At 36.2% G+C, this 15,492-nt stretch overlaps 1 protein-coding gene across 5 annotated transcripts in view; it reads left to right on the forward strand.

Moving 5' to 3' along the window:
- Positions 1-15,492, forward strand: part of LOC131153535 (protein CHROMATIN REMODELING 20) — a 119,580-nt gene that overhangs the window by 50,683 nt on the left and 53,405 nt on the right. For all 5 annotated transcript variants that reach the window (XM_058105887.1, XM_058105890.1, XM_058105888.1 and 2 more), the window contains 4 exons: positions 661-751; positions 879-1,094; positions 4,145-4,264; positions 13,742-13,908. In XM_058105887.1, the coding sequence (XP_057961870.1) occupies positions 661-751; positions 879-1,094; positions 4,145-4,264; positions 13,742-13,908 (594 nt within the window). The remainder of the gene's footprint in view (positions 1-660; positions 752-878; positions 1,095-4,144; positions 4,265-13,741; positions 13,909-15,492) is intronic.

The raw sequence follows: 15,492 nt of genomic DNA on the forward strand, positions 1-15,492 counted from the left end.
TAAAGAGTATGGAAATTTGTGAAATTTTATGGAGCCATATATTTGATTAATGCATTATTGAGTACCAAATATATTTTTTCCCATTTCATTCTGATGCTGACGCATTTTATGTTTAAATTCCTTGTACTGTCCATTTGCATAATTTTCAAAGGTTTAATATTGACGCCTTGTGGTTTGTCTCGTGCTTTGTTTTCTGTGCTGTATCCTGGGCATGTAGCTTTCATGTCCATTAAGCAAAAGAACTTCCACCTTCTTAACTAGTGGCTGATCTCTTTTCCTTCGATTGTTAAAACAGTATCTTAGTATTAATAAGCTCAGCATTAATAGATTTAACTCTTTATTTTTGGATTGTTTTGTGGCTGTATTGAACTTAATAGTTTTGGCGTATGTTTCACACACTTGATTTTTTTTGCAAATTTTTTTGACTTCAACCTGCATTTAGTTTTGAATGGGTGAAATTGTGCGCGGCCTGACTCTGTTAGATGTGCCTGGTTATCTTGATACCTTCTTTTTTTTCCTGCTGATATATGTACAGTGGCTTCGCAATTTTGTTTTAGTCTTGAACTGATTTTTCGCTTGAATGAAATTTCAAGTTGTTTGAAATTATTGAAACTAGATGCCCTTCATATCTAAATCTTGAATGGCTCTTCTTTCTCTCAGTTTTAAGAAAAGACGGAAAAAGAAAATTCGTAGGATCCTTGATGATACTGAGTTAGGTGAGGAGACCAAACGGAAAATTGCAATTGAAAAGGTATCTTTTATGCATTGGAATTATTCAGTTAATGTTTTTTTTTTTTAATTTATATTTTTAAAATTTTTAAATTTTTATTTTTATTTTATTTTGTACGATGTCATTCATTATAATGCAACTTGGATAGGAACGTCAAGAACGTCTCAAGTCTTTGCAAGTACAGTTCTCTGCCAAGTCCAAGATGATGAGTACTACAAGCTGTAATGGGAATTTGTCAGAAGGTGCTAGTGTTGAAGTGCTGGGTGATGCCTTAAGGGGTTATATAGTGAATGTTGTGAGGGAGAAAGGTGAAGAAGCTGTGAGGATTCCTCCCAGCATCTCGGCTAAATTGAAAGCTCATCAGGTTTCATTTTCTATTTTTTTTCCATATACATATTTGAAATCCTTGTAGATTTTTTATTTTATTTTATTTATTTTTTTTAATGATAAGCATGCGATTGTCGCTGATAAGCTGAATAACTTCTCAATTTAATTATTATATAGTAGGTCTTTTTTCCGTTACTTGAGCTCCTACAACATTCAAAAGGATGCTTTCTTGTTTAAGAATGGGAGTTTTTTAGAAACTATGGTGGTTACTATTAATAGAAGAAACTTTGTGAGAATTTTTATTTTCCATTCTACTTTCATCCGAGGGGCATATCTCCTCCTTATCATGTAGCTTTTATAATTGTTTACTTTATAATACTTCTAGAAAATGATATATGAAATTTTGTACATTATTTTGAGTCTGTAGCTTTTTAGTTGATTGGGCATTCAATGGTTCTCTTGTTGATAATATGGTTTGTTGCATGAGATGCCTCAACCAAGAGGTTCGACTGGCCTCAAGCCTCTACTCGTTTAGGCATGTTGGCTTGAGCTGAATGGAAGAACTGAAGTTGGCTGAGTTTTTGTTTTCTGCCATTTACTGCATGCTAGAGAAAAGCTCAATATGATATTTTTTTCTCCTTCACTGCATGACTCTAAGATGAAATGAAATATCTGGTGCTCTGTAGACTTGAAAATTGAATTGATGCATAAAACTAAAAGCAATGTGGACTTTGTGGAAATGGTTGGATGTTTAGGCGGGTGCCAGTAGATCTAGATAAATGGATAAAAATCTGTTAATCCTAACCGAATCCAACCCGCTTAAACCGACTTATAACTGATCCACACATTAAAGGAGTCGAATTTGGTTTAAATTTTTTTTATCCGCCTCTAAATGGGTCGGTTGGTGGATTTAGGATTTTATCTGATAGATATCCGCCTATTGGCTAACAACTAATGTTTAAATTCATTGATAATCCCATATCCCCATGTTTATTCGACATTAATTCAATTAGCATTAGCTTTATTGGCTAAGACTTAGTCCCACACTCCCAACTCTTGCATTATTATATGCGTCTCTGGGTCTGCCCATGTCCACATTCAAAATTCAAGCCTAAATACTCAATTTTCTCGTGATCAAAACAAAGGCCTCTAAATCCATGTTCTAAAAAATAAAAAAAAATATAATGTTGTGATTAGTCATTAAAATGTTTAACAATTACCAAATTATAATTTTAAAAATAATTTCAGTTATTATTTTACAAAATAAATTGTTCATCGGATGGTAAAAAAAATTATATTAGGGATGGGAATGACGGAATATCCGATTTGAACCGCAATAAATCCGTAACTTAAATGAGTCGGATATGGATTGCAATATCCTCGTCCTATAATTTACCTAATCTGCCATGGATTATCGACCGAACCCACTTTGCTAGGTCTAGGTGCAAGGTTGGGGGTGTGGGTTATATTTCTTATGCTAGTCCATGGAAATTTATATCTCAAATTTGTCCTACTTTCATTTTCTTTGACTCATTACTGGGTGGGTGATGGATGGAGTTCATTCTTGGGTGGATGTGTGGATAGGGGATACCATTTTCTCATTTATGAGTGTTTCCAACATCCATGATGCTCTTATTCTACATTTATGCAATCAGAATGGTTTTAATCTTTCTTGGAATCTTTGTGTGTTTTTAGGTTATATGAATGATAGGGAAGTGGGTGAGTTTAGTCCCTTGAGTTCAATTCTTGATTTTATTAATTTCATCCTTCTCAGGATAAAAGAAAGTGTAGTTTTGTTAGTGCTGGTATTTCTTCTTGCAGATCCCTTCATTCTTAGCTTTTCAAATCTCCAACTGGTTGCCCTTTCCTTTTGAATAATTTTATTTGGAAAACTAAAGTCCCTTTTAAGGTTAAGTGTCTTGTTTGGCGCATAATTTTGAATTAGATAAATACTATAACTATTTGCTGAAGAGGAGATCTTAGGCTTTATCACCTAATCTTTCTGTATATATCTATGTACATATGCATACACACACAAACACTAATAACTATGAAATTTACTGTTTCATTTGTTGTACGTATATTAGTATATGCTTGTCATTTGGATTTCATTCTTGAAATTTAAACTGAATCTTACTATTGGATTCAATTCCCAATTCCCAAAATTGAGATTTTGACTCTTGATTTGAATCTCGATTTGAAAACTATGCATTAAATCATTGTGTGCGTAACATTTTAAAGAAATAAAAAGTTATGGTGTTTCTTAGTAAAAATAAAAATATCCCTAAAAATTCAAAGAAATTGGAAAATAATATAAATCATCCCAAAATAATTTTAACTCATTTGAAGCTTTTGCCTACAATAAAGTTATTCATGTGCTACTAAAATGCGAATTTTATAAAAATAATAATTAAGAAAATTATAATTAATTTCATCTTTCAACCATAATGTCTTTTCATTTGTATTCTTCTGCATTTTGTTAATCCAATCATAATTTTTATTTCTTATTTGATTTTAGAGTAAAAATTAACGTGCGTTGAGTTAAATTTTTAACTCGTTTTATTTTTTATTTTTTCCTTTTTGGTTTTGGTCGTTTTCCTAATGTTTTGTGATATACCAAATGGTCCCTATAGTATTTTTCATTCATTGGAAATGTGGGAATTGTCTTTTCTCATTTATGGTGTTCTAGTTATATTACCTCATTCTCATAGAATTTTTAGGCTGTATTTGTTTGCTTGCTTGATTGCACTGTCTTCAACACGAGTGCTGTTATGGTGATTGATTCATTTTTGACAATTCAATTAGGCTATTTTCATTTGACTTGCTGATTGACTCATCAAATCTTGATAGGGACAGGAGATTCCCTGTTTAACCTTTGCTTCATTTGGACTGGGAGGCTGAGATTGCCATCCTAAACTCTTTGTGAGCGCATGTCTTAGAAGAGTTCTGTTCCCTTTTTTGGGCTATAATTTTATGTCTATAATGCACGTTTTCTTCAATAGTATAGGTTTTTTTTTTCTTATCTTTTGAATTAGTGGCAGTGAATGTTTTAGAACATTTGCCTTCTGATCAATGATTGTGTTGCAGATATCAGGGATACGATTTATATGGGAAAATATCATCCAGTCAATTCGAAGAGTGAAGTCTGGTGATAAGGGTCTTGGTTGTATTTTAGCTCATACAATGGGCCTTGGTAAAACTTTTCAGGTATTTTTGTCAGTTCGTTTTCTTTATCTGTTTCTTTTCTGGGAATATTCTATTGTTTATGCTCCAAAGTTTGTTCGTTTGACTTACATTCTTCCCTTGCACAGACGTGAGTGTGTTGGTGGGTGTTTGGATATTTGCCCACCCTTTGGAATTGTGCACAATAATATTCTTGTGCTTGTGGTCATAGATATGTGAGCATAATTGGTGTATATATGCATATCTAAATTTTTATAATCTGATTTCAATGTTGGTATGTGATGCCTTTGGGGCTTGGCGCTGGTGGCAAAGGGCTGGTGTGGGATAAGGGGCTGATGCCATCTGAATTTTGGCCTTTCTGTTTAATGTTTTAATTTTTGTCCTTTCCCTGTTTCCAATGGCAATCCATTTGCTTTTCTTTTTACACTTATTTCTACCATGTATTGTTTGTATTTATTTTCATATTTTAAATTATTGAACTTCTACCCTGCTATCTTTGTTTCTTCATAATCTGCCTTCTGCCTCCTAAAAGAAGTAAAGGATCCATAATCAATTTGGGTGCTGAATTAGAAATGGACTATAATGAAAGCTTAATTTAAACTGTGGAAAATTGATGTATTAATTCAAACAATATAAAATTGATGATGAAGGTTGTGTTGTCCTCTTGAACCAGGTTTTTGGTTTCTATATAAAGTTATTCCTGGACAACGAAGAGTTTGTTTTATCTTCTTAAGAATTTGTAATGCTGGGTAAATTGGTTGTACAAAAATTCAAGAATATCAATGGGAGTAAATAGAAATTGGATGAACAAAGGAGTCTTTCTGTTGTGGAAGTTAAGTCTTGTACTGAAGGTGGAGAGAAGTGTGGGTTATGAAAAGGTTATCCAAAAGGGTGTTCCTCCTGTATTAAAAGATAAGAGAACAGAGGTTAGTACCCAAGTTTGAAAGAATAATGGAAATACCAGCAAGGAAAATACTGTGACCAGAACCGTGGAAGAAAATACAGAAATCTGTCCAGAGGTGAAGATTTCCAGCGAGCATACTCAGGTTAATTTAACTGTAAAGGATATGATTGATCTTCTCAAAGGCCTGGGTATGGAATCAGGGGTGGAGAAGGTTGAATTAGATGAAGGGGGAGTAAAAATTTCAAACAATGTAACTAGGCAGCAGGCCTGTCTAGAGGATCTGGTACAACAATCAATGCAGTAGAAAGAGCGCAGTTCCTCTTACGAAACTGGCCCAAGTTGCAGCAAAGGGGGCCTCATTCAGTGAGGATGGGAGGTGCTCAGAAGCAGAGGATGACTTAAGCAGTTTTTGTGATTCTGAGTCTGACCTGCTAATCGATCAGTTGAGAAGGGAGTTAGATATGGGAGGAGAGGATACTTGGGAAGAACTTGCTGGAGAATTGGGTTTTAATGAAAGACCGAAATAATTATTACTGAGTAAGAAGCTACCTCAAATACCTCAGCTTGCACAAGGAGAGAGTTCTTTATTGTCCTCTGATATTGGGCAAGGATTAGATAGTTCTATTAATCACAAGTCTGATCAAATACAACTTTGATTGATGAGGGGTATTTGTCCTCTGCTCTTGAGCTTATTCCTATTAAGGTGGATGTTGGTGTTAGTCCTTTAGATTTCAAGAGGGGCAATGATGAGGAGACAACTGCTCTAGTAGGTGATTCAAATTCTTTGGAACCTAGAAAAGATATTCTTCCTATTCCTGTTCAGTCATTTTCTGATTTTTTTTATGCCACAATGAGTGAACTAATGGGGGGAGTGGCTTTGGTGTTGGCCAAGGGGTTAGCTAGAGGGAGTATAGAGACCTGAACGAACTCTTAAATGTTATGGGGTTGAAGTTAGTGAGTCCTACAAGAGTTGAGGTTTAAATTGGAGGTGAATCCAAAAACTTACATGGGGGAAAAAAAGGGTGGAAAAAGAATTAAAAATTTTGATTTCTGCCGTCAATTATGGGGGAGGGAAGGGGATAGGGAAAGGGGGTAAGCGCATTAGATTATGAAGATTAGCAGTTGGAATGTTAGGGGTCTAGGGGATGTTATGAAGAGAAGCCTAATAAGGGAGGTTTTATTAAGGAATTCCCCCGATGTTGTCTTAACCTAGGAGACTAAGCTTGAGTTAATAGATGGGAGGTAGTTAGAGGGATTTGGGAAGAGAGAGGGGGGGGGGGGTTTGTAAGGATTGCGATTTTGTACCATCTCAGGGTGCGACGGGCTGCATTCTAGTATTGTGGGACCTTAGGTCTCTTACCAGAGTGGACAATTTAGTGTATTTGTTTCAATTTTTGTCTTGCTTGATAGTAGAGATATGGGTCAATCGTGGATTTCCTTTATGTGCAGTCCTTCTAGGCCTGCTCTTAGGGGCATATTTAGTTTATGGCTTGTGTGCGCCGAAGTGGATATTGGGTGGTGATTTTAATGCAATTAGGTTCCCTCAAGAAAAAAAGGGGGTGGGAGGGTTAACACCTTTGTGCAAAAGTTTGATTTAGTTGTTAAGGGGTGTGGGTTGAGGGATCTTCCTTTGGGCAATGCCAATTTTACATGTTCAATGGGTGGGGCTAGGGATGTTGCTTGTAGAATTGATAGGTTCTTGTTTTCCATTGATTGGGAGGTGTTTCCTAATATTTCTCTTACCTAGACCCACTTCTGATCATTTTTCTATCTTGTTGGAATCTAGGAAAGTGCCGTGGGGTCCCACCCCATTTAGTTCAAGAATGTGTGGAATAGGGAGGTGTTTGGATATATTAGGATTAAAAAGTCTATTATTTTAAGAGAGTTGGGAGAGTTAGGTAGAAAGGAAGAAGGAATGATCCTTTCTAGGGAGGATGAGGCTAAAAGGGTTTCTCTGAAGAATATATTGGAAGATCTAATTTTTAAGGATGTGAGAAGTTGGAGGCAGAAGACAAAGTTTAAATGGGTTAGAGATGGTGACTATAATTCTTAACTTTTTCATAGGAAAGCCAATGGAAAAATGAGGGAGAATTTGATTAGGGAGTTGGAGGTGGATTAGGGGTGGGGTGGTTATTATCTCGGATTCTAATGTAATTTCCTCTGAGATCACTGATTTTTATTATATTCTGTACATTGAGGAGGATGAGATTAGACTGTGGGTGGAAGGATTAGAATGGGATCCTTTACCTGTTGATAGGATAGTTAGAGAGACCTTTTGAGGAGCAAGTTAGGGCTACAATTTTTTGGATGTAGAGGGATAAAGCTTTTGGGTTGGATGGTTTTAATTTATCTTTTTATCGAGATTGTTGAGCGGTGGTGAAGATTGACCTGATGAAGGTTTTCAATGAATTCTATTGGAATGGGTTTCTAAGTAAGATTATTAATTCTATGTTTATAACTTTAGTGCCTAAGAAAAGTAAGTCTATCAAGATCTTTGACTATAGATTAATTAATCTTGTTTTGAGTGTTTTATAAAATAACCACCAAAGTGCTGGCTAAGAGGATAAGTGTGGTGCTTGATAAGACTATTTCTATGGCCTGGAGTCTTTTTTTTTTGGGGGGGGGGGGGGGTTTTAGACAGATTGTGGATGCAATCCTGATTGCGAAAGAACCATTGAGGATTTTAGGAGGAAGAAGGGGTTTGTTTTTAAGTTGGACTTTGAAAAAGCTTACGATAGAGCGAGTTGAAACTTTATGGATAAGATTTTTGTGAGGAAGGGGTTTGGAGAGAGATGGCATATATGGATGAAAGCTTGCATATATAATGTGAATATTGTGGTGTTAATGAATGATGAGCCCTAATCTTGGTTCAAGGCCATGAGGGGGATTAGACAAGGAGATCCTCTTTCGCTGTTTTTGTTTTCTGTGGTGATAGATGGATGAAAGGTTGTATGTCTAATGTGGCTGATGTTATGATTAGGATGCTTGATAGGGCGGTGGATAGAGGTTTAGTGAAAGGCCTTAAAGTGGGTAGGGAGGAGATGAAGGTGTCGCAACTTCAGTTTGCGGTTTATATTTTCTATTTTCTAGAGGATCATAGGCCTCCTTTCATTAATATTTTAGGGTTCCTTCAAAATTTTGATAGAGTTTCAGGGCTTAAGATTTTAACTTGGGCAAGAGTGGTATTGCAGTTAGTAGAGTGTGTCAGGGATTTAGCCATAGAAATTGGGTGCATTGAGCCGGGTTAACTGTTGTCCTATCTAGGGGTTCCTTTGGTAGGTAATCCTTGTTCATCGAGTTTTTGGGACCCTATGGTGGAGAGTGTCCAAACGTTAAGATGGGTGGAAGGGAGCCCTTCTTTCTTTTGGGGGGAGGATTACTTTAATTTAGGCCTGTCTTTCCAGTATTCCGTGGTATTTTATTTCTATTTTGAAAATTCCATTGGGAGTCGTTAGTAGGATTGAAAGAATTATGAGAGATTTTCTTTGGTCAGCGATAGTGGGTTCTAGGGATCATTTTGTGATTTGGGAGGTGGTTTGTAGCACTAAGAGGAGGATGGTATTGGTTTTGGAAATTTGGTGTCTAGGAACACGACTCTGTTGGCTAAACTGCTCTGGCTCCCATTAAAGGTTTCTTCATTCTGGCATAAAGTTATCAAAAGTTGTTAGGACTTGATGGGAATGGATGTGATACTAATTTGTGTTTTAGATGCTCTTCGGAGAGTCCACGGAAAGCTATATCTCATATTTTCTGTCTCTTTATTCTCCATACTAGATTTTTGTTGAATAATTGTTGGGTATCTCCCGAAAATGATAGTTGATATTGGTTGTTGGATTCTTCGGGAGTCTATTCTTGTAAATCTTTCTTTGAATTCTTGGTTGGGACAAATTTCTCTTTTCCTCATTACAAGGTTATATGGAAGTTCAAAATTCCCACTAAAATCAAAGCGTTTCTTTGGTTGGTTGTGCTTAATAGGATAAACACTAATGACTTGTTCCAGATGAGAAGATCTTTAAATGCTCTCCTTCCTGGTGTTTGTATGCTTTGCTTTAATTGTTCAGTCTGTTTCACACCTTTTCCTGCACTGCGATTTTTCATGGAAGGTTTGCAACAAGTTATTCAATTACTTTGAAGAAAGCTGGGTTTGTCCTAGAACAGTGGAGGAGTTCTTGGCAATTTTTTTGGTGGGGTTTAGGAGGAGGAAGGAAGGAATTGCATTATGGAATTGTTCTTTATTTGCAGTTTTTTGCGGCTTGTGGAAGGAACATTGTTTGCTTATATTTTCAGGGAAGAAGTTACCATATTGGTTGGTGTGGGAAAAGATTCTTTTTATGGCTTATTTAAGGTGTATGGGCTATGGAAATTTCAAGGGAATGCGTGTTTCAAACGTTCAGTGCGATTGGAAGTCTCTTCTTTGGGTATTTTGAGTTTCTTTTGTCATTTTTTATTTTTGAAATTTTCTTTTTTTGGTTTTCTTGAGCTTTGCTAAGGAGATGTCTTCTCTCCTGCTTGTAAATTCTTTCTTTATCTAATAATTTTTTTTTTCTATCCCCCCCAAAAAAAAAACAATGTCTTGGTGTTTAAAAATGGGGTGATTAGAGTAGAAATTTACTCTCATCTTTTTGTCGCATGGCATTGAAGCTTTTGAACAGCCTGGCATGCTCTCTTTGGAGAATGTTTGGTGTGTCAGGTTTGCTTTGGGTCTCGAGCCTTTTTTCTTATTCCTTTTAGAGGTTTTGAGAGGAGGATGATGGAGGTAGTTTGTGGGACTCTTCTTTTTTTGCAGTACTTTGGAGTACCTGGCGGAGAGGAATGCTCACATCTATGATGGTAGGTCTGCCTTTGCTGTGGCTTTGGGATAGTGTTGATTTTTTGGATAGTTGATTTTCTTGCTTCTTTATGGGCCTTTCCCTTTAGTGGTTTCAAATGAGTGAGCTAGTGAGACTTTCTGTGGGTTGGATGGTGCTGTCTGCTTGATTTTTTCTGTTATTTGTTGCTTCAGTTTGTTTCTCCTTTTCTTCTTCTTGCCTTCTCTTTCTAGGTAGATTAATTATTTCTTTATTAAAATATTTCCTTTTTCTTAAGAGAAAAGGAGGGGTCATATGCTATATTTTTCTTATTCTTAATGTGGCTTATCAAAAGATTGCTGGTTACAGTGAAGAGGATCCAATGTTAAATCCGCCATCTTATCCATTAAATGTTGCTCTTTGTTGTCCTCTGCACAATTTCCCTTCTCAGTGGAATCAGTCAATTCCAACAGTATGTTATCCCAAAAGTCTTGTGCTACATCATCCTTTGCACAATTTACTGTCAGTTAGCAGCTTCTTGGATGCAAGGATTTTTTGACAAACCATTTATATTTATGTATCATCTTGTGTTTGGAACATCAAAAGGACGGAAGGAATATTTACTTCCAATGAGCCTTTCACTCTTTAGCGTAACCAAAGCCAAATCCCCTAAATCGTTTTTTTTTTTCCAAATACAGGGCAAGAAATTAACAAAATCAATTGCTTTGTGTGTTGCTTTGGGACATGCCCGAGAAACCAAACCTTTAGTGTCTGATCATTTGCTTTTGATTGTTAAACGTGGAGTTTCCTTTCCCTTAAAAACTCTTATTCTCATTTACATGTACACCATCTAAAAAGTAGTGTGGGATGAAGGCAATGACTTTATTCCCTCTCCATGGAGCTTGAATGCCTTTGTAAACGTATAACTGTATCCCATCCCAAACACCTGGGAGATGCCAAAATAGACAAGAAAACAGTGAAAATAAAATTGCCTCCCAATCTCTCTGAAGATCTGAGAATGGAACCCCTTTAAAGCAGCCTGCTGCAAGAGACTAGAGAAAATCCAAGAACTGAATCCTATCCAAAAGCAAAATACTTAAACTCCTCTTCCCTGAAAATATACGAGAATTCCTTTCTATCCAAATCTTTCATGGAACTGTAAAGATGCCACAAGTCCACAAGACAGGGCCATCACCACTCTTCCCAGAACTTGTAAAAGAGAGATGTAATAATTCCTTTGGTGAACCCTGGCAAACCCCATTGTCCCCAGAAATGTTGCTATAGTAAGTATTATTTGTTTGAAATTGGAAGGTAAAGATGACTTACTTTTGTGGTTACAAAAGCTTTTTTTACAGATCCTTTACATGCAAATACTTTCTGCTTCCTAATGAGCTGTTCTTCTGGATAATTAATTCAAATTGATGAATCAGTACATGACCAATTTGTTCTTGCTCGAATTAGCTTATTAGATTCAAGTTTTTACAAGGAAAATCATGAACTTTTAATGGAAAATCCACATTTTGAGTATTAAGTCCCATGCAAGGCTGTCCATTGAAGTAACCCAGTCTCTGGGTCAGGGTTGAATACTTCATGCTCAATCTGCAAATTGTGAACTCATCCTCAACATGCATTAAACCGATGAAGTGTCATCCTTCACTGTCAAATTATTATATTGGAGCGCACTTTATGCAGACTGTGATTGATGCTACGTGCACATCTTTTAGCACTGTTGACATTCCAGACAACACTCATTGTGGGCATGAGTTGTTTTTTGACTTGTGGAAGGCAAAATGTTTTTACCCTCTAACTCCCCATCGATGTTATGGTCAAATTTCACCACATGTAGTACTGAATTAGGCTTAACTTTGAGAGCATGCCATATATGTTCTACCTAAACATGTCATACGCGTTCAACCATTCTTTCTTGGGAGATTGGAATCAAGATCTTTCTCTTGCTCTTGGTTTTCAGAAGAAATATTGGGTTTTGTGTTTTCTGTTAGGAGTGAAGGAAAATGCTTCATTTGTTTGCAAGGTGATTGGAGATGACTATCACCTTGGGTTTGTAGAAAGTAGATCTTGGTGTTAAAAGCTAGACAGGGTTTGGGTGAATAAGCTGAAATTTGTTCCTCAAGGATTACTTTTACTCTTTTAGTGAATCTATTGTTCAGATCATTTTTAGACCTTGATTGGTATTTCTTTCGTTGTGGAAATTTTTTTTTTGGAAAGCCATGGCTCCTTTTTAGAGTTCAGGTTTGTTTTGATGCATGATTCTTAGCAGGATGAATATGAAGGATTGTTTGCAGATGAGAATGCTGAGTAAGTTATCATCATATAAAATTTGTTTGTTGTGTGTGCAGTGTAGTGACACTAGTACTCATCCGGTTATTACATTGCCCTTTTGTATGTGAGGCTGTGGAATTTTCGCTATGGTGGGGTGTGTTATGAGTCCGTCTTCTATGGAGGAGTTGTTTTTATTGAAATTTTGAGGCTTTGGTTGTAGGAAATATTGCAGGATTCTATGGGATTTTTTGCTGTGGTTTGGTTCCTTTAGTAAGAGAGGAATTGAGGGTCTTTAGGGATTAGTTTTGAACCACTCATTTGCTTAGGGTTGGTAATTTTCCTTCATGCTTTGGTATTCAACGGGTGGTGCTTTTGTGGGAGTTCCCTTGAATCATATTCAGTGTGAATGGAGAGCTTTGATATGTTTAGTTTTAATTTGTTGTCTATATTTTAGTCTTAATAAAATTCTTCCTTGTTGCGTTTCTTTCTATTTCATTAAAATATTTCCTTTATGATTATAAAAGGAAAGCATATTTTACGAAGTGTCATTATTTGGTGGAAAGCTTATTGGTGGAGTTGTGACTGCTGTTGGTTCATGCATTGAATCTATGTCGAGTTATGGCTTGATCTACGTTTGTCTGGTTTGTGAGGTATGCGGTATGCCAATATTCTGATGTAGTGCTGAAGATGCATCTTTTTTTTACATTTAGACCCACAAACCCACACATTGAAAATCTCTTAATTTTGAAATATTTTTCTGTTAAATACTATTTCATTATCAGAATACTGGTAGAATATGCTCCCTTAATTGTGTTTTGATTTGAACAGTTAAACTGGGCTGACTGTTTATTTATTTCTACGTTTACATTGAAATGCTTCGCCGCGTAAAGCTAGTAGTCAAGTTGGTTATTGAAGGTAGAAATTAGGCCCTTATTTGGTGTCCAACATGAAATAGAGTTTGCGGTCCAGAGTATAGGGACTAGAGAGAACGATTTTTAGAAGTACTGTCACTCTAAGCTTCATACGAACTTTTATAGTTGAGATGAACTTGGGAGATTTAAGTGGGGTTGGGGCAAGCTTCAATTTTCCTTGCTTATGTCAATGGCGTTGCAGCTTATATCATCAATATGTGCTTATTTGTATATGTTCCTTCAATTTCAAATTATTCTCAGCTGTCAGAACTGAAAGAAAAGTTTGTGCAGTGTAGGTTGGACGATTACACGGTTTCATGCCTTCCTCTTTCATGTATCTGAGGATTAAGTTTAGATCTTCCATATCACTCTTCCTTTATTGTTGTCTTAATATTATGAAAACTTATTTTGTTCGAATTTGACTGTCCATTGTTTTCTGGTCCTTGAGCATGGAAATGTGCAATTTCATGTTTCAAGCACCTTTTTCTTGGGTGGTTTTGGGAGTTCACCAAGTGTTGAAATTTCTTTGCAATTTATTAAATTTTGAAATATGCTTTTGTTTATGCTAGTAGGTTCATTGATGTAATTTTGCATGATTTTTTTCAACTTTGTTTTGCAGGTCATTGCATTCCTGTATACTGCTATGAGATGTGTTGATCTTGGATTAAGAACTGTACTTATTGTCACACCTGTTAATGTTCTACACAATTGGAGGCAGGAGTTTATCAAATGGAGACCTTCTGAATTCAAGCCTCTTCGGGTGTTCATGCTGGAAGATGTTCCAAGGTCTAACAAGTGTTTTTAATTTATCAAGTTGGGTCATAATAAAAATTGCATCTATTGGGAAGTTGTATAATGTTGTGGGTGTAATCTTAGATTTATTGTTTGTAATTTGCATGTCTATTGTCCATTTGCAAAGTGCTTTCATTGAATGTAGCTTGAATCCTACCAACTGTACTGGGGTTAATTGCAGAGGATAAGTTCTTTTGGAGTGAGGATGTAGTGGATAGCTATGTTTTTTTGGAGTTTGATGGGGACAGTCTGATCTGGATTGATATCTTAGGTTGCTGAATTCTGATTTAGGGATGTTTGAATGATGCGATTGGTGGTTCTGTTTAGATTATAGTGGTGTTTACTGGAGCCAATTCTTTTGGGGCTGATCAAAGTTGTGGTTATTCATGGGATTAGATGAGATTACGGTTGGAGATTGGTCACGAGGAGATCATAGCAATGTTGTTATGTTTGAACAGGATGAGGCAAATGCATTTTGGGTTTATCATTCTTTCTTTGTATTGTTACTTCTCATCCTTTCCATTTGGAAATCTAACATTCAGCCCAAAATTAATGCCTGTGATTGGTCTGTTGTCCTTGAAAGGATCAAATGGAAGAATGTTGATGTGTGCATGTCTGTTCCTGATATGGGGAGACTATTTGTCATCTGTGCTGTGTTGCACTTATGGTCGGACATCTGAGTATTTTTTTCTGTTCTGCATTATACTTACGGTTGGAATTCTGGAGAAAATTACTTTATGTTTTTGTAGTGGTGGTTTTATCGTCCCCCTTTGGAGAGTGTCTGCTTTAAAGTTTTTGATGGTTTTGGTGAAGCAAAGGAGGGAAGGCTCCAAGGAAGAGTTCTATGTGCTTTTCTTCATTTGGTTCGAGTATAATGCTAGAAATTTTAGTGGATGCTCTACTCCCGTTTATCTTTTACAGTTTTGTAGTGTGTGGTAGTTTTTCTCACATTACCTTGATGTTGTGCCGATGTATTTCTTAGAGGAGTTTTTCTGACTGATTTGTGGAGGGATTGTAGAACAGCACTTCTCTGGTTGTTTTAGCATTTTTTTTTTCTTTGGTTTGGTTTGTTTCTTCATTTTGTGCACGGTCACTTATCCTTCTATTTGTTTTTATCTCTTTTCTCTCACAATGTTATTATTTTTTTATTACACAAAATAAAAATTAAAAATGAGTTTCTGATGGTGACAATTCTTGGTAGATTTGTTATTTCAAGCTCGATTGTGAGGTGGCTGGCGTTCTGCAGTTCATTCCTGTTGTGGATCCATAGTACATTGAGGTATTGGATCTTGAGGCACTGAAGCAGCCAGTTGAATGAGAGCTGAACAGGGTCATAGTTTTTTGAAATTGTTCTTGATATGAAATGGGATCATAATGAATGTTAGGTATATGGGGGTGAAGATCTTATCTCTGAATTATTTGAGGTTAGGAAGGAGCAGGTTTGGAAAACATGATACAACATCAAAGGTGAATCATCTAGGAACAAAAAGGAGCTTGAGCCGTTTGCTTTTATTTTTTGATGATAAAAGATGGAAAATATATTCAAACAAGAGGAAACAATGCACAAAGAGGGGAAGA

Source organism: Malania oleifera, chromosome 4, assembly GCF_029873635.1.
Source record: "Malania oleifera isolate guangnan ecotype guangnan chromosome 4, ASM2987363v1, whole genome shotgun sequence".
Lineage (NCBI taxonomy): Eukaryota > Viridiplantae > Streptophyta > Magnoliopsida > Santalales > Ximeniaceae > Malania > Malania oleifera.